The 18,552-nt window shown below is 32.4% G+C and overlaps 2 protein-coding genes across 4 annotated transcripts; both read right to left on the bottom strand.

Moving 5' to 3' along the window:
• Positions 1–1,151: 1,151 nt before the first annotated feature.
• LOC123907166 (alpha-aminoadipic semialdehyde synthase) lies at positions 1,152–11,600 on the bottom strand. Of its 3 annotated transcripts, XM_045957309.1 has the most exons (26): positions 11,507–11,600; positions 10,874–10,886; positions 8,106–8,400; positions 7,687–7,773; positions 7,463–7,592; positions 7,168–7,341; positions 6,823–6,905; positions 6,532–6,642; positions 6,351–6,426; positions 6,060–6,231; positions 5,885–5,981; positions 5,632–5,798; positions 5,461–5,521; positions 5,190–5,330; positions 4,361–4,699; positions 4,190–4,270; positions 3,972–4,037; positions 3,687–3,804; positions 3,368–3,497; positions 3,058–3,137; positions 2,691–2,849; positions 2,237–2,474; positions 2,044–2,152; positions 1,575–1,736; positions 1,422–1,491; positions 1,152–1,330 (listed from the first exon to the last, which is right to left on the bottom strand). In XM_045957309.1, exons 3-26 carry the CDS (start codon positions 8,343–8,345, stop codon positions 1,278–1,280), a joined length of 3,144 nt encoding a protein of 1,047 aa, XP_045813265.1. In that variant the 5' UTR covers positions 8,346–8,400; positions 10,874–10,886; positions 11,507–11,600; the 3' UTR covers positions 1,152–1,277. The 3 variants fall into 3 exon arrangements, with proteins under 3 accessions (XP_045813265.1, XP_045813264.1, XP_045813266.1); XM_045957308.1 differs by lacking the exons at positions 10,874–10,886; positions 11,507–11,600 and having other exon boundaries at positions 8,106–8,684; XM_045957310.1 differs by lacking the exons at positions 6,060–6,231; positions 6,351–6,426; positions 6,532–6,642; ... (5 more) ...; positions 10,874–10,886; positions 11,507–11,600 and having other exon boundaries at positions 5,632–5,737; positions 5,885–5,958.
• Positions 11,601–15,490: 3,890 nt separating this feature from the next.
• On the bottom strand, positions 15,491–17,507 carry LOC123904670 (pectinesterase/pectinesterase inhibitor PPE8B-like). The gene is made up of 3 exons (XM_045954305.1): positions 17,234–17,507; positions 16,611–17,144; positions 15,491–16,170 (listed from the first exon to the last, which is right to left on the bottom strand). The coding sequence occupies exons 1-3, from the start codon at positions 17,505–17,507 to the stop codon at positions 15,491–15,493; spliced, it is 1,488 nt and encodes a 495-aa protein (XP_045810261.1).
• Positions 17,508–18,552: the final 1,045 nt, after the last annotated feature.

Genomic DNA, 18,552 nt, shown 5'->3' with positions numbered 1-18,552 from the left:
TTCAAATTAAACTTGAAATAGATATTTTTGCTTTGTCTATTATCCTATTTTTCTTTTGCAAATCAAATGGATCCTACATATCAAAAGGGTTTGAAATAAGTCAAATGGGATTGCCAGCCTTTTAAAGTTACTTGGTTTAAGGTAGCATTTTCAATATTTATTTTCAAGAGTTTGTTCTTATTCAACAATTGTTTTTATATAAATAATATAGCTGATTTGTTTGGACTTATAGTCTTCTGTTTACCAAACTTATAGTCTTTTTTAATCAAAAATAAAAACTTATAGTCTTTGTTCTAATGAGTTGTGTCATTCAAAATTTAGTGAATTTAATTTTAGTATTATAAATATGTTTTCTCATTACTCTTTTTTTTTTTTTTGAAAATATTTTAGCAGGCGAGTTGATGTTGCGCCTTAGGCGACATCTCTTGACGTTCCTGATAGAAGCTTGCATTTTAAATGTTCCGGGGCATTTACAATGGCGGTTTGTGTGCCTACTGCCATTAGATGTCCTAACGGGTCAGTTTTTCCACTAAAGGAAGGAGGATGAGGAGTTTTGAAACCCTCTTGGATTTGAGTTTCCCATAAGTCTTGTGCTAGGGGTTGGGATTCCACAATTCCTTCATCTTCTTCCTGTTCCGCGGCCTTTTTCGCCCTTTCCTGCTCTTGTGCTTTTTCTGCTTCTATGGCCGCCATCTGAGCCTGTAGGCATCGTCTCTCTTGGACGGCTGCTTGCAGAGTCGCAGCATTGGTGCCAGGGCTTTCATGGTGGTTATGATCTCCAGCCATGTGAAGATGCTTATCGCTTTCCTCTAGATCTTTGTGATAGGCTGGAAAATTGTTTTACCTCAGCCCCACAGTGGGCGCCAAAATGTTCTGGTGAACAATTAAGGGGGTTTATATTATTATTATTATTCAATAATGAAAGTGATACCAGTTTGGACCGAAAAAGTCCATTAGCTTTACAAATGTAAATGTGAACATAATTATTTATAACCCTTATTTGTATCTTTGTGTCTTCATTTCTGTCACAACTTTCACGTAACATTTGATTTGTTGACAAACATAAAGTTGAACTAGATGTCAAAAGTCGTGATTTGCAGTATCGTTTTGTATTTTGGGATGTTGAATGTGATGATATCATTGGTACCAGCTGCTATGTAATTCTCTTTTATTGCATTGCTGATATGTAGTTCTGATTCAACAGATATACAACGATTATTATAGTCCAAATTATTTACATTATATCGAGTACTCGCTTCAAATATACACATACTATTTTACTCATTCTTCGCAATCAACTTGATGCCATAAGCTTGTATAATATCCAATGCTGCAAAGACCACAACCCACAAATAAGCATTTATAAAAATTGCTATATTCTAACAAATGGAGAAACCAATCAAAACAAAATATGCAGTCACCTGGAGTGTATACTTCAGGTATGATGGGCCTTAAGACACCTCTTGTCTGAATTTTGTTTGTCAGTAATAGCTGCAGAAAAAGATACCACAAATTCACAAACAGTGTTTACTTGGAATACACAGTTTAGAGAACAAAAAAGGGAGGGAAAGTACCAGAGCTCCAACAGCAGCTGGAATACCAACAGTAAGTGCCATGGCAGTAGTGGTTTTTCCATCAGCAATCTTCCCAAATTCAAGCAAAGTAGCTCTATGCTTCTCTGTTATTTGGCTGTTTGGGTATTCTACCTCCACTTCATGGTGCAAAAGCACCATATCCTGCTTACAAATCAGATATAAATTAATGTACTATATACTAAATGCATGCTTTAATAAGTAACCTTTTCACATTCCTGCAAATAAGTTGTTTCATTGGTATTTAAGGCGATACACGAATTCAACGGCATTTTTTTTATCAGTGTTGTCAAAGGTGATACACAAATTCAGCAACAATTTTGTTTTTTCTTAATGTTGGAAAAATTATAGTAAGTAGTAAATGTCATAACTTTGTTTTGCAATGTTTGGTTCCTAAGGAGCTCGTACGCTGGAAGAACTTAGAATTCCATATGGATTCAAAGTAATATACCTTTTCTGTGTTGGAGTAGGATAATCTCTCCTCCATGCGGAAACATGCAACCTCAAAAGCACTTTTGCATGACGCAGGGATTTCTGTTTGACCAAGAAGTCCCAAAAATCTACACGAGAGAATACAATCAGGTTAAGACAATGATTTTCCGGTAATAATAATAATAATAATAAGAGGGTGTTAAATGGCTTACATGATTGTTTTTGCTGTCATCGTTGCAGATCTTCGATCTTTGCAATGTTCTAGTGTTAATATTCTTTCTGTGATATCCTCCTCTCTTATCAATCCTCCATCTGAATCTTCATGAACAATTTTCAGAAGGTCAAACATGAATTTTCGAAAGGTTGGTCTCTCTTCATTCTTTAGAATTGGATTAGCTTCATTATTGAATAAGCCAATCCTAGAAAGTGTCGCCATGATCTCACTAAACCCTGTACACGGAGTTGCTAAAAATAAGTTCCATAAAGATAAATAAACTTTTCTTACACGAACACACAAAGCCTGGATTAGTTAATTTAAACATGATTCAAAGAATGGCACTGCTTCCCCAAATATTGACTAATGTAGATAAAGTATGTATCAGAGAATGTTATTTATCAGTGGAAGAAGTTGGACTGAAAAATAGTAGAAACATATAGAAACCATGCCTTCATAACGGAGTGTTCCTCGAAAGATAGTTGATGCTTCAGATCCTATTCCATATAAATCTCCGTAAAGTAAGGAGTTGCGGTTTGGAAGACATTCCAAAGCAAAAGCAGGAAAGTCAGGTATCCTTAGTCTTGTAGCTGAATCATAAAGATTTTCCCCTGTCCAATAAACAAGTATTATGCAGTGAGCTTATGAGTGCTTCAAGCAACTGTATGTAACACATGAGGATAAGACTCAATCAAAATGGAACAAATAAATTATGCAAGACTTCTCCTATAGTCAAATTATAAAAAATTCCATGCATATTATCGAATATTGACAATAAATGTATGCATACATATTACAGAAATATGCTTGAAAGCTTACCATCAATATGTACAGTTTTGCCATGGTCTTTGTAAGTGGCAGGATTTCGCCCAGCTCGGATGGCCCCTACAGGATTCCAGCTGAAATAATCGGCAACCAAATGAGCCATTATAGCAATGCCAACAACCATAAATTTTTGTACTATGACAGTAAAAAGATATATAACTATGTGATCACTAAGTCATCACATCAGATCAACAAGTGATATACCACAAATGTGACAAATTACCAGCTATTCAACTCCGAAAAGTGAGTTCATTTTAGAACCATTAGGGAACTGTTGCATAGATACAGATATTCCAAGAAGTACCTGAATTTATATGCTAATGGATTGTTAGCATCTTCAGGAGATGGAAGTCCACCGCAGTATGAAGTGAAAGACTTTATTTTCCCCTTCTGCATGTGTGCCTCGTCGATCATCTTCATTGCCATCATGTGATCTGGATCATCAATCAGTTACAAAGTTATTACAAGACGCGTTGGTTGGAAATGTGTCAAGCTTTTGCAGATTATATATTTTCAGAAGCTTTCAGCCAATGTGTTGGGATGAAAAGGATTATTTTAGACTATTTTATGCTTGCATAAGTTCTGGAAAAGGATGATTTAATATCATAATATATAGGTCATACCTATTCCTGGGTCCAATCCCATCTCACCAAGAATTGTTATACCAGCATCTTTAGCCTTATCATCTAGCATTGACATGGAGCTATCAACATAGCTAGAAGTGACCAGATGTTTTTTCAACTGCATCAAGAAGTGAATTCAAGTCTTATATTAGATCATAAGTTCAATTAATTCCTATCTGGACATGCTTTCTCGGAAATTCGATGTTACTATAGTTTGTTTATTTTTTGCCTAAAGAGATATCATTTTAGTTAAATATTGAATAATAACATAAAAATACAAAGCACCTGAATGCAAGCATCTGCTACAATAATGTGACAACTAGGGGGCAACAAACTTATAACAACATCCACCTGCAAAAAAGGAAAACCAAAATGTTAAGATATGACTATAAAGTATAAACAGAATCCTAAGAACACAATAAAGAACAATAGGTTATTGCAATATTCTTTCTAAAGAAACAGTTAAGATATCGGCAGAAAATGCTTCCAAAAGACGATTGTACCTGTGAAATGCGCTTAAAAAGATTGGCATTATCCGTCACATCAAGCTGAATTCCAGTTACATTTGGAATGCCCTCAACAATCTGCACTGATCTAAAATCAAATCTAGGATCCTTCGGCAAATACTAGTTCTGCTTCCATGTCAAAGAACTAAAATGTCAAAGCAAATATACCTGTTCTGCATCCTTCAGGTACAAAGATCCCACAATCACATCGACATCAATTTGATCTTCAAAATCATCTTCCAACAATGTTTTATACCACTGACTTGTTCCAAATGATGATATCATTTCAGCAGCTGGCTGACAGACTCGACCAGCACCAAGAATTAAAACTGCAGCCTTCTTTTTTGGATCAGATTCCTTCTCCATACCGTTCTCTTGAACTTTACCCAGCTTAAGTGAAATTTTACTTGAATTTTGATTTGAAAATCTATTACTTTCGGTTGGATTAGCAAGAGAGGTTAACGAATCAATGATTTGATCCAGAACAGCCTTATCGTCCGCACCAACCTGTTGACAACACAGCATGTTATTACAAAAATCATAAGCATATTTTCCATTAAAAAAAAGACTATAAACCAAAGAGTATCAAGCCAAATGTTATGTCCCATCCTGAATTTGTCCTGGCCCACAATGGCCATGCTTGAATTGGCACCCCTCTGAGAGAGAGGCATGGAGAAACAGAAGAAGACACTGAATGCAATTGAGTAACATGACAAAAATTGCAGTGTATTCAGAATATAATCATGGGAACGGTACAGGCACGACATTTTTGACAAAAACAAAGGTAAGGGTATATCAATATAAAATAATTTTTTAATTTTAACATAACATGAAAGAATCATATTGTTCAAATGGCAACAAAACATCAAAATCAAAAAGCTATTTGACAAAAATCTATATACTGTATGACTATTAAAAATCACAATCTAACAATGTCAATATCACTATATCTTTGCCCATAAGTAATCATTCCAGTTTGAAATAAATGACTACTTACTTCAAGTTCGGAGTATGATATTGCATCAACACTCTGACCAACATGACAATTGACCAAGTGGAACGATCCTCCGGCTGATTCAATAATATCTAGTGCCTCATTTATCAGAAACTGATCAAATAAGTGACCACTCAGCGATACCTGTCAGTCATATTCAGCGAACATGATCAGAAGATTAAATATCAAACAGCAGGATTATCTACTACACAAATTAATTTTTGACATATATAGTAAAATCAATGGATAATAATATTGAAACTGATGAACGCACCGATGTGTTGTATTTGGTTTTGGTAGATAAAGAATTTGCTGCTGAGTTTTCTGATGCATCCCTGCAAGCCATTTTAAGAGGCTATTGTAAGTGTGAAAATAAAAAGTGCTGTAAAAAAGAAGCAAAGGAAGTTTATTAGAGTTAGTTAATGAAAAGTAGATGAGAACATACTCAGAATCAGATTTCCGCATGCGAGGGATATAATCATATAAGGAGGTTAGGACACCTCCATGAACTATGCAAGCTCTCCTTAAGTGAGCAGGCAAGGTTGTAATGTCTGTAGCAGAAGCCAAATGTGTGACAAATTGGGACAGTACGTTTCCAAAATATTGTGTAGCCTAGCCATATAATGAAATTGAATATTCAATCATTTTCAAAACCTGTTATAGCGTTCTCTTATCCAATGGATGTGTAATGCACTTACCTCTTTTGCAAATTCTGTTGGAAGAATGTCAACAGCTAAACATATAACTCCATTCCCGTCCATGTCATTGTGGTAGGAATCCGTTATTGCATCATATCTAAAAACAATTTGAAATAAACATCACAAAGATATAAAAAATTAATAACCTCACCAAAAAAAAAGTGACATGGTATACCTGAAAAAGGGTGAATCAATTGATGTAGCGTGGTTAACAAACTCAAGTGAACCGCTTATATCACAAGTTATGTCCGCTATTCCAACAAGTGGACACCCCTTTCTCATCAAATCTTGAATCTGCTTATAGCTCAATAACGGAGGAAATCTTTTCTCCCAATACATGCAATTAACTAACATAACCAAATGTTAGTCATAGACTCGTGGTGCTTTTGTTAAGGGGAAAGAAATTTCAAGCAACATTTCAGACCAAAATGTATCAAATATCAGTAGTAAGCATGAATGGACCTACCAATAACGGATGCGTATGGTGCTACTTTTTCATGAAAAATTGGATTGTAATGTTCAGGGTGTGCATAGTAGTCTACCTGAGATAACCATATCAGGTTAGCATATTAGATACAAATCTTAGGGAAAGAGGCATTATTAGACATTAGTTGATTAAATAGGTAATAGGAGATTCTAAAACTCACTTTGTCAAACACTTTCATGGGATCTTTGGGTTCAACCATGTCTTTAGCAGTCACAATACAACCATAAACTTGGAAAATTCTTTTTGATCCATGCTTTGCTTGATTTGTTTCCTGTTAAACAAAGTACATAAGAGGAAAAGTTCATGACATATGTTAGGCATCTCAAAAAAGCAACAATAACATAGCATTTTCAATAGGTTTTCTTATACACCATAGAATAGTTTTAACACAATAAATAAATAGCTAAGATTCCTAACACAAACCCGATATCACTGCATACTGAAAATTTACCTTGTTTTGTAGTTCGCTTAGCCTAGATGGATCCACAAAGGTATGGGGAAGAAGCTTAAATATCTCCTGTGCACCAGAGCAAACTACAAAAAAACAGGAAGAGTCAATTTTGAGTGTTAGAGTCACTTTTCAGGGATGAATTCAATTTTAACTCGTCATTATGCAGATTCGAAGTATGATTTCCCTACAACAACGCAATATGTCTGACACCGACACCACACTGATACAAGTAGCTGCATTCAATTATTCTATTTTCTCAAATTATTATCAGTGTCGTGTTTGTGTCTATGTCAGTGTTTCATAGACAATGCAAAACTTAAAGAGTGTATTAGACTATTAGCATACCATTTCCTGAACCAGTAAAGACAAAAACAAGAGGACAAATCCCCAATGGCAATCCTTGAGTTGCAATTTCTTCACCAACAGAAATAACAGCAGCCTTAGCAGCAGCCAATGAAGGATACATGTATGATGATCCAAGTGACAGAAAAGGTGTTGAATATCCAAGACTTAAATACCCTGTTAAATACACAAACAAATAACAACTCAAGCTTGAAAATCACTTACTCATCATCACTACTAGATAATTAAATTATAAAATCACACTTTGAAAATAAAATAGGATGAAAATTTCTCTTACGCTGTCCTAATCCGCGTAAGAAATCAATCATTCCGGCTCTACCAGCAAAATTTCCAAATGCAAGTAACCTTTTCCCATTTTCCCCAACAATTAATTCATAGTCATATAATGATGCTCTCTCAGCTAGAATCTATAACAAGGTTAGAAAAATGAAATTACAAGTTAGACGAGGAAAGAAGAAATCCACCACAAATGTGAAGTGATTATGTTTGAGGGACACACACCTTATCCAGCAAAGGCATATTTTCTTTCTGTGCTTTGTGAGTATGAGAAAAGAAGGCATAAGCTCTATTTGGCAATATCATCTCTAACTGCATCACAATCATTTAAAAAAAATGGCATAGAAAAATGATTAATAATCGCGACATTAACAACGATTTTACAACTATCTTGTATGGAATTTGAACTTTGTGCCTTAAGATTACAATGCCAAACTATTACTATTGAGCTGGCACATCATGAACACTAAAAACACAATAATATATGCATGTAGATGATTTGATCCCTAGTCGGTATGGAAAATCATATATTATTATGAGACGTAAATTCTTTAAATAGTTTTCAATTACATTGAATGATTAGTCTCTGCAATTGCAGCGCCGTGCAGATACCAACAAAAAAGGGGTGGAAAGAATTGTTGTACCTTTGGTTGTTTGATGCCAAGGATGAGACCACATGATGACAAATCTTGTGAAATATGACAACCAACTTCTTCATAAAGAACATCATGATGAATTCTGTTAGTAGAAGGTTGAACAATGATTTGGGAGACACCATGATGATGAAGTAATCTAGCACAGTGTGATGGAGTCAAAGGTGCTCTTCTTTCCCACTTATCCACAGATTCTGATAATATCCCAACAACACCATTTCCAAACATCATCGTAGTAGTAGTACCAAAAAGAACACAAGATTCTTGAAAACAAGGTTGTTGTTGTTTGTTGAGTGAAATAATGAATCGTTGTGATTTGTGAATGGCAGGTTCCGTGAGAGTCTTGAATATAATATTTGAATGTATGTATGTATGAGTCAGTGATCAAGATGATGATGATGATGATGTGTAATTAATATTAATAATAATAACTGATCGATGCAAAGTTTGGAGGAACTCACGTTACAAACCAAACTAGACGGAACTGTATGGGTGAGTAGAATATTGGTTTTTCTTGGTGTGAATCGAGAGAGTATATTTATTTTATAACAATTGATAGATTGCATTTACAACATAAAAATGTTAAAAAAAAACAATTTAATCATTTTTAATTTTAAGAAAGAAAAATTTTAATTTTTAAAAAAATATAATTTTGTTATGAATATCAGTGGGTTTTCATATAAATTATTGATTTATGTTATTGGCCCATTATATTTATCAGTAAATAGATCTTATGCATCATGTAAAGTGAACTCTTATTAAATAAAAAAAATTATATTCTTTTTGACTTTCTCTCTTCTCTTCTTCCCTCCTCCATATATATCAATGCTCTTGATGAGTAATAGTACAAACTCTAATTACTAAAAATATTTTGCACAAAGTTTAAATTAGAAAGATTTTTGTTGGCTTAAATGCAATTTTGGCTTAAACTTAATGGTTAGAAGGATTAAATTGTCAAAATTTAGTTACTTAAAGGATTAAAGTGTCGATTATTCAAACTTAATAGAGCAAAATGAAATAAAAAAAATTAAAGGATCAAATTGTATAATGTTTATAGCTTAAGGACCAAAATGAAATAAAAAAATTATGGAATAAAATAGTAAACCTATGATTAATTAATTTAATTAAGGGACAAAAATATAAATAAAAAAAAGTGAAATAACACTCCACAAAATTGTTGTTAGCCGTGCATTTGTTAAAGGTTGATAGTATTCCTTGGCGTTGAAAAAGAGCGGAGGAAAATGAAGGGTCCTCATTTATAGCATCTATTGGAAGGACAAAAATAAAAGGAATATCAAAGGGTTTTGAGTAGATGTTAGGCAGGATAATTATTTGATTAGGCGCCTAAACTCGCAATGGACGCGTAAATTATACATAATCATATTTTTAGATAATAAAATATTATTACCTCTAGAACAAAGAAGGTTCGACCCATTATGGGAGAACTCTAGACATTTTCATCTTATAAAATTAACGAATTTTGCTTTTTGTTCTTATAAAACAAAAAAATCAAATGTTATTCCGTGAGTTTAGTTCAGTTGGCATGAACATTGTATTATATATGCAGGAGGCCAAGGTTCGAACCCCGGTCATCTCACTTATCCACCTTAAAAATGAAATTTCTAGTCATTATGCCTACTTGACAAAAAAAAAAATCAAATGTTTTTATCCTTAAAATAATATCGATCTATTTTGTTTTTAATCCTAATGGACAACATTTTGATATGTTTTTAATATTTTTTTAACAAAATATGAAATTATATATGTTTAATATAATATATAGACATTTCTTGGACAAAAAAGGGGTCAAAACAATGACATTAAGATCAGGTCCGTCCCTATGAGGTGCAGGGTGAGCGACAACATCGAGCCTCAAAATTTTGAGGGGCTCAACTGGAAATGTTGAATTAATATAATAATAATAATTATTATATATGGTTAGTGTTTATAAAATATCAAATGTACTCAATAGATTAATTTTGAGGCCTTATAATAATGCTTATATATTACCAATGTTTAGTAAAATATCATATGTTTAATAAAAAAAGATATCCTAATCAAGTAAAAAAAAAGGTTTAATTAGTAAAATGGTCCCTTGAAAACATTTTAGGTTTCACAATGGTCCTTAAAGAAAAAAAGTTTTGGTTTGGTCCCTTAAAGATATTACCGTTTGAGTGTTTGACAAATTGGTCATTTCTGTCCATTTTTTGTAAAAAACGTTAACTATTGACACGTGGCATTGTGGTTGTGTATGGTGAACCAATATACATAATAGTACACCGTGGACCTTAATAATATTTTAAATTTTAACCATTCAATTTTTCTTGACAAAAATAAAACCATTAGATCTTGTTGGTCTATTATATCTAATAGTGAACCACTAACATATGATAGTGAACCACTCAATCATCTAAAGACTTGCAGCCATAGTACGCAAGTCTTTGTTCTGTTGCTACTAGAAGGAAAACAATTTGGTGAAGTACCTTGATGTTAAACCAAGGGGACAAAGTAAACAAACTGATCACAAAAGGGGTTAGATCTCCAATTAAATTTTCATCTTTCAGCAACTCAGATCTTGCATCTTGAGTTTTGTAAACAAATGGGTTTGAGTTTTTGGTTTTCTGAAATTTGCTGGGTTCTATTCACCATTGTCACTCATCAAATCATGTTGTTCTTGTTGTGTTAATACTCCCAATTTTCTGTTGTTCTTGTTCTTGTTGTTGTTCATCTTGCTGTCGTGTTCTTAAATCAGAGTAAGCTGTTGTTGTTGTTGTTCTTGTTGTTCGTTCTTGTTGTGTTGAAAATTTTTGGGTTTAATTTCCAGAAATTTTCTACATAAAACTCCCAATTTTTTTTTCTTCTCAGTTTTAGATTTTATGGGTTTTGATTTTCTGAATATTGATTTAAGATTTTGATAAAAAAGTTAAGATTTTTTGCAATTTTGAGATTTATTTATTTTGGATTTGTTTTGAAATTTTGGGCTTGAATGATGAAGTTGTGAAGAACATGAAGGAATGGAGGAAGAAGATGAAGGATGAAGAAGATGATGGTGCACCATTAGATTTGGTGTACATAAAAAATCTAATGGTTTATTTTTTTTCTAAAAGATCCAATGGGTTAAGAATAAAAAAGGTATTGAGGTATATGGTGGACCACCTACAATGATGGTCCACCTAATACATTTGGGGTTGATAAATTAACGGAAATGACCAATATATCAAACGGTAATATCTTTAATGGACCAAACGGGAACTTTTTTTCTTGAAGGGACTATTGTTAAACCTAAAATATCTTTAAGGGACCATTTCACTAATTAAATCAAAAAAAATTACACGTTTCTTGATTAAGAATTTTATCCCTTCCCAACCGATTTTTTTCCATATCCATATATGGTTGTTGTTTGTTGAGTGAAATAATGAATCGTTGTGATTTGTGAATGGCAGGTTCCGTGGGAGTCTTTAATATAATATTTGAATGTATGTATGTATGAGTCAGTGATCAAGATGATGATGATGATGATGATGATGTGTAATTAATATTAATAATAATAACTGATCGATGCAAAGTTTGGAGGAACTCACATTACAAACCAAATGTCAATGATTGGTGATTGGTGATTGGTGATATATATGGAGCCAATTTTTAAATTAATTTTAAATTATTTATTTCAATTATAATAAGATTAAGCATGGTACATTTTGTGTAAAACTATAAATTTCACATTATTATATTTAAAAATGAGTTTAATTGTTGTGCATTGTCGGTGTAAATTTTTTTTACACATACTTTCAATGACGCGTTGCCACATCATTTAATGAATGTGACACATTATGTGTTTTTAATTATCATATCTGATGTGTCGATATATTATTAGACGCATGTGCAAAAATAATTTTAGACTGACGGTACATGTAAATTAAATTCTTTAAAAATTGCTTTAAAAAAAAGATAAAACTTATATGCATTTCTTTAGATGTTGTTTTTCTTGTTCCTCTAACAAAAATGTATGTAGTTATTTATATTTTTTAATTAAAAAAAGAAAAAGAAAAATGTTTTTAAATAAAAAATGTTTTTCCTGTTTGGTCCCAAAAAAATTACTACTGATAAAGTACAAATTTTAATTGTGATTTTTTAAAAAAAATACTCCTAGGATAAATAATTACCTACAGGATTATAACTAGGTTGTTGGCCACGTCTTATGTCAATCCGCAACCCTAACACTAAATTTGAAGTACAAGACAAATCGGATAAGTATGTATGATGTGTCGGACTATTGTTGTTATGTTACATCATCCACTTAAAGGCGTGTTTGTTTGGCCAAAACAAAAAACTTATTTCTCTTAAAAGTAGGTTTGGCAACCCTGATTTTTAAAATTATTTTTGCCGCCTTACCGATTATTCGCGCGCCCCAAGACTTTTTCGTTTTATCATTCCATTATTTAAGTAGCGGATGATATTATTTTAAAATTTTCATTTTTATAACATCTGTTACTTAAGTAGCGGACGTTATAAAAGTAGGGTGTTGGTAAGGTGTTTTTTGAGGAGTTCGCTACTTATGTAGCGGACGGGAATATTTTGATAAATTCGTAGAGCAAGCCTGAAAATCAGGAGGTGGTAAAAGTAATTATTTTTTTTTTAGTAGTTTATAATGCTAAAGCCCAATTCCATTTTCAGACTTGTTGACTTTAATGTGACCAGAAAAATTCCTAAAGCCACCTCAAGATACGGGTTTGAAAAAAAAAAACTAATGATAACCCATAGAAACACATTTTTCACATTAAAAAACAATAACCCATAGCGTCCATGTTTTTTTTTTTATCCCCCTTAATCAAAAAAATGAAATGAGTTGGTGATTGAGATTTTAAACAAAAAATAATTAAGGTATAATAAAAAATTGTTTTTGACCAAAAAAAATGATTCTTTTAGAAATTTAACTCCTATTCTCTTAAATAATTTATTTTTAAAGGAATTTCTTAATCATTTGTGTTCAATTATTTGTTTACGAATGTCCTTATAATCTATTGTACTATTTATTTATTTTTTTCCATCATAAATTTTTATTTATTTAAGGTCTATATATATCAAACTTGGTCACAAGAAGCAATTAAAGAGGTTCATAATTTTTGCGTGTTGTTTAGCAACAAACATTTTATGGAAAGCAATCAAAGTGCATGCAACCACTAGGATCAAATATCTTATGGAGGCCAAAATTTAATTTTTCATTTTCATGTAATTTTTGCTGTCTTTCTAGCTAAAAAAAATTGGGTACATTTATTCCCATTCAATTTAATCAAAGCAATGGCCACATATCCACTAAGGAAAAAAAAAACTGTGTAATGTTATTTTGTAGGTATAATTATTCTTAATTTTACTCAACACTCATATTTTTACTCTCTCTTTTTTTTTCTTTCGGCTTTTCACCACCAGTTGAATCTGGTTCGGGGGTCAGTTCTGGCATCAAGTGGTTCCAGCCCCCTCCCGATCGCAGTTGTGGGGGATCGAACCGCGGTCCTCCCTACCAAGTTCAGCACCAATCACCACTGAACCAACTAACGATTGGTTACTCTCTCTTATTTAATTCATTTGTTTTGCTTCACTCTTTCAACTAAGCAAGGAAAAAAAAAGTGTGCATTCAATGTTATTTTGTAGAGATAATTATTCTTAATTTTACTCAACACTCCTATTTTTATTTTTTACTCTCTCTTATTTAATCTCTTTCTTTTGCTTAGGGATGACAATGGGTAGGGTATGGGTAGGGTACTATAGTACCCATCCCCATACCCGCGGATTGAAAAAATACCCGTACCCACCATACCCGCGTGGATAATAACTTTTGTCCCCGTCCTCATACCCTATGGGTACCTAGGTACCCATACCCGTAACCCGCATTTTTACTAAAAAAAATTGATCAATTATAAAATATCATATAATTTTAATAGAAATAAAAAAAATTCAAAGATTTTAATATTGACTAATGAAAATTATAAACAAAATTATTATTAACCTTATGTTAAAGTTCATATTTATGTTAAATATTTACTTTTTTTTTGTATAGATATTCACATTATTTTTATATTATGTTATAATAAACATTTTTATTAAAAATATGTAATAATTTAGTAGAGTTGTATTGTTTTAAATTGATTTACATGTATTATAATATAATAATATAAATAAAATAAATAAATATATATTATGCGGGTATGAGGAGGGGTGAGTACTAAGGTACCCGTACCCGCACCTATATCCGTTCATTTTTGCGGGTAATTACCCATACCCGTGCCCGTACCCAAAATGCGTGTTTTTACCCTACCCGTTGTGGGTAATTTTTGCGGGTACCCTCTGAGTATGAGTCAAATTTTCATCCCTACTTTTGCTTCACTCTGTCAACTAAGCAAGAAAAAATTCAATGTTATTTTATAGGGATAATTATTCCTAATTTTACTGAACACTCCTAATTCCACTCCATCAACACTATTTTTCTGTAATCACTAATTTACTTCTAAACTCTATTCTGATTTTTACTTAATCATGAATTCCACCTAATCAGTTAATCTCCATTATCTCCATTTTAAATCAACAATAATCATATCTCCATCGCAACTATTGCCCTCAATTTGCAACAAATTAATCTTATATATATATATATATCAAAGTGCAATCAAAGTGAATGCAACCACCAGGACCAAATTCCTCTAACCCTGAACTCTCATAAATGTGCCACTCAATATAATTGTCAATTTAGATCCACCAATAAGTAGCAAGAAATGTAGCATATAGTGTCAAATAAGCGAGAATATGATTTTCTAAAAAAAGTTATAAACAGAGATGCTAAATATTTTCTTAATTAGAATATAGCTAAAAAAAAAACTTGATAATTTTCGGATAATCACCGGTTTTGGTTGCATGCATTTATTGGAGATTGGTGTGATTTTTCTCATTTGGTCGCATGCATTTGATTTTTCTCCTATTAAGAACCAGTTTGATTCTTCTATTATTTTAAACACAAGTTTGATGCCGATTAAACTCTATCTTCATATAAACCTCTTTATTAATATTTGTAACAGTATTTGTAACAGTATATAGTAGTTAAATACTCCTTCAAAAAAAAATAGTAGTTAAATACTAGTAATTAACTCTACTTTGCCCAGGTTCATCAATGTTATTATACTAACATGAAAACTCTTTAAAACATGAATAGGATGATCGTGCAAATATTAATGCTAGACGCGAAAAAGACATTTTAAAATACTAACTAATAATCAAGTTCTTTAACTTTTATAAATATTTTAATTTTAATAGTTGAATACTAGTACATTATTATACAGAGACAACCAAACCAAGTGTGTAATTATTTAATTGATCCAGTTAAATACTTATAAACCACCCGTGTAGTTAATACCACTGGAAGGTAACCAAAGATTCCCTTCAATGAATTTATCCACGCTGAACTCTTGAGCTTCCCTCTCATCCAATATATAATACCCAGGCCATTTTACCCGATTATCTAGCTTAGCACCTGCTCCAAAATTACTGTACTCACAATAAGTCGATGTATCCGAATAGTGAGTTCCATCCATCTCTAACCACCCTTTGGGATCTATCACGTTACTTAGGTGGGATTCCATAAAAATCGTTCGTGAAAAATTCCTCCAAGGTCTACCGAGATATGTTTCAGTGGTAGCTTTAAGGTCATAGTCAGCTGAAATATTACAGAACTGGAACGAGAAACCAGTTGATTCGCCTGGGTCTATTCTTCCTTGAGCGGTGATAGTGTTTTTTTGTCGAAGTGTCCCTTGTTTGGCTAAAATCTGACAGCTCTGAAACACAGCCGTTGCATCTCCAAATATGAAATCGACTGTACCCGCTATTATGCACTCCTTGTAGAATTGACGCTTAGAGTGGGGATATAGGCTATCTTGATAACCGTATATCCCACACCGATAAAATATAGAGAGATCCGAATCAGACCTTAATGCTACTGCCATGTCCTTCTCAGGTCCTGCTGTGTTTTCAAACGAAATGTTGCATGCTATAAACCCTACAGCATCAACAGCTGCACATGTCCATACATAAAAGAAGAAAATTAAGGCATGAAAATTGAACAATACTTACATTTAAGAAATTCAAGATTCAGAAAATTATGTTACTTAAATCTATTGAATTATCAAGACTGTAAAAAAATAACAAGTTATCAAGACTGTAAAAAAATTAAACAGATTTATTTTATATCTTCGATAGATTGCCAATATAAAACTTCTTAAATTTTCAACCAATTACAATAATAATACTAATAATACTATAATGAGTGTAAAGAGCGTACAATGTGACATGTGAATGTTTCAAAAAAGAAATAAAAACAAAATATATATATAAAAGAAATAAAACAAAACAAAAGAGACATTAGCAATTAGCAGTAATACTAATACTGTGAAGTAACCACAAAAAAAAAGGTAATAATATTGTAAAGAGTGAAATGTGATATTGTAATCTTACCAAAAGTAGCAGTGTTGAACGTTTTATAACCGTCGGCATAATTCCGGCTACCGGAGATAACAGTAGCACCAATGCCATCACCTAAGAGCATAATATTCCATTTGGTTGCATTAATCCTAACATATTCATCAAGATAAATACCTCTCCTCACATATATAACAAATCTTTTCATGCTATAATCAGGTGCCGCTCGTATCGCGTCCGTCACTTTACTGTAATCTCCAGTTCCATCAGTGGCCACAACAGCATCAGGAGTCCTCACTCTAAAATTCTCCCTCAATAGCATCTTGTCCTCCTCACTAATCCAGGATGGAAACTGATCCTTCTTGACTTGATCAACATGGACAGGAATCACTTGAGCTAACAGAGTCTTAACCATAGACATTACACGATTAAGGTCCTTTGATGCAAGTCCCTTAACAGCTGTACCTTGTTCTAATCCTTCAATACATGTGTCTGAGTTTGTAAGAACAGCACTCAGCCATGTTCTTAGATCAGAGCTCAGATTTCCAGTTCCAAGTTTATGATCTTTCCCTGCATGCACACATACAAAATAAGTGATTTAGTTACATAAACAGAAACAGAAACAGAGGATAGTGTGTTTGCAGAAACAGAGTATTTACCTTTGGGATTTTGCATGGCAGACATAGACATCCTAAGCTGTTCGGAGGACATGTCAAGTAAATCAAGGCAATCCTGAATGCCATTTGGTAATCCAGAGGTGTTGTTGTTGAAGGTTGATAAAGTGGAATGCATTTGTTCTAAAAATGTTCTAACTTCATTGGCAGATTCAACGAATTTCTTAGGAGAAACTGTTAGCCATGATGAAGCAGAACTTGAGGGTGAGGGTGAGACTGAGACAAGCAACATGAAGAAGATTAAGATGAAGAAAGCCATGATCGACCAATTTGAGAGAGAGAGAGAGATTAGTGTTGTGTTGATCCTTTTGTCAAATTACACTCAAATATATAATACGAAATAAAACTCAAATTTATAAACATTTTTTTTTGACACGAAATCAAATCGAATTTTTATTCTTTATTTATGATATATAATTTCCCAGTACAATTTGACGCATTTGATAATAAAATTCAATGCCAAGTTGCAATATACCTAGCTAATGTACCTAGTTAGCCATTTCTCAGCTAAAAAACATGCATTCATTAGAATTCCATCAGGAAAAAAAAAAAAAAACTCATTAGAGTAAATAAATTACAAATGATAAGATAAATAAACAAAAGCAATTATAAGGCCAAAAAAGAAGGAATTGAAAGAAATAATTCAAAAAATTACCAAATGCTGCTGGAGAGTGTAGAACCCACGACCTTCCCATACTTTAACTTCAAACTTTACCATCAAGCCAAATGAATTTGTCTGATGAAGCATTATCTAAAATAGTATATATCTTTACAAAACTCACTTTTTTTATACTTGTATATGATATTATTACTAATTATCCTGAGCTTATTATTATTTTTTTAAATGACGCCATTTGACCATTCTTCTTCTTTTCTTTTCTTTTTCCTGGAAAAAAAATCATTCTATTTATTTTTTTAGTTAACCTTTGTCTCCATTTTCTTTTAACCAACCTTTGCATGTCATTCATTCATATTGTTAATTTTTTATCACAGTTATTGTATATTTTCATTTCTATCTATATAATTATTGTTTGCATCAAAACAAAATATACATTAGAAAATATGATGTAGTAGATATTAGAATCAAAATAAAAAAATTATAATGAGAAGCTTTTGTGTTTTATTTTAGTTATATGAATATTTATTAAAAAAAATTAAAAGACTTTTTTGATTAAATTTTATAGCAATCAAATTCAAGTCATAAATATTTTTTTTATATATATATATATAGACCGGGTCAATAGTCGTGCGGTTAGACCAGTGACCCAATGCTACGACCGGGTCGATCACCGGTCCGGGTTTTA

The sequence above is a fragment of the Trifolium pratense genome, linkage group LG2, assembly GCF_020283565.1.
Source record: "Trifolium pratense cultivar HEN17-A07 linkage group LG2, ARS_RC_1.1, whole genome shotgun sequence".
Classification (NCBI taxonomy): Eukaryota; Viridiplantae; Streptophyta; class Magnoliopsida; order Fabales; family Fabaceae; genus Trifolium; species Trifolium pratense.
This window is presented reverse-complemented; position numbering and strand designations above follow the sequence as displayed.

Bases quoted from the DNA above. Each gene is read 5' to 3' on its own strand.
- LOC123904670 (XM_045954305.1), bottom strand. From the start codon at position 17,507: ATGGCTTTCTTCATCTTAATCTTCTTCATGTTGCTTGTCTCAGTCTCA. The intron at 17,145-17,233 runs GTAAATACTCTG...GTGTGCATGCAG, and splicing joins TGCCATGCAAAATCCCAAAG to GGAAAGATCATAAACTTGGA. The intron at 16,171-16,610 runs GTAAGATTACAA...GGACATGTGCAG, and splicing joins GTTCAACACTGCTACTTTTG to CTGTTGATGCTGTAGGGTTT.
- LOC123907166 (XM_045957309.1), bottom strand. From the start codon at position 8,345: ATGATGTTTGGAAATGGTGTTGTTGGGATATTATCAGAATCTGTGGAT. The intron at 6,427-6,531 runs GTGAGTTTTAGA...TGGTTATCTCAG, and splicing joins CCATGAAAGTGTTTGACAAA to GTAGACTACTATGCACACCC. The intron at 5,982-6,059 runs GTATACCATGTC...AATTGTTTTTAG, and splicing joins ATTGATTCACCCTTTTTCAG to ATATGATGCAATAACGGATT.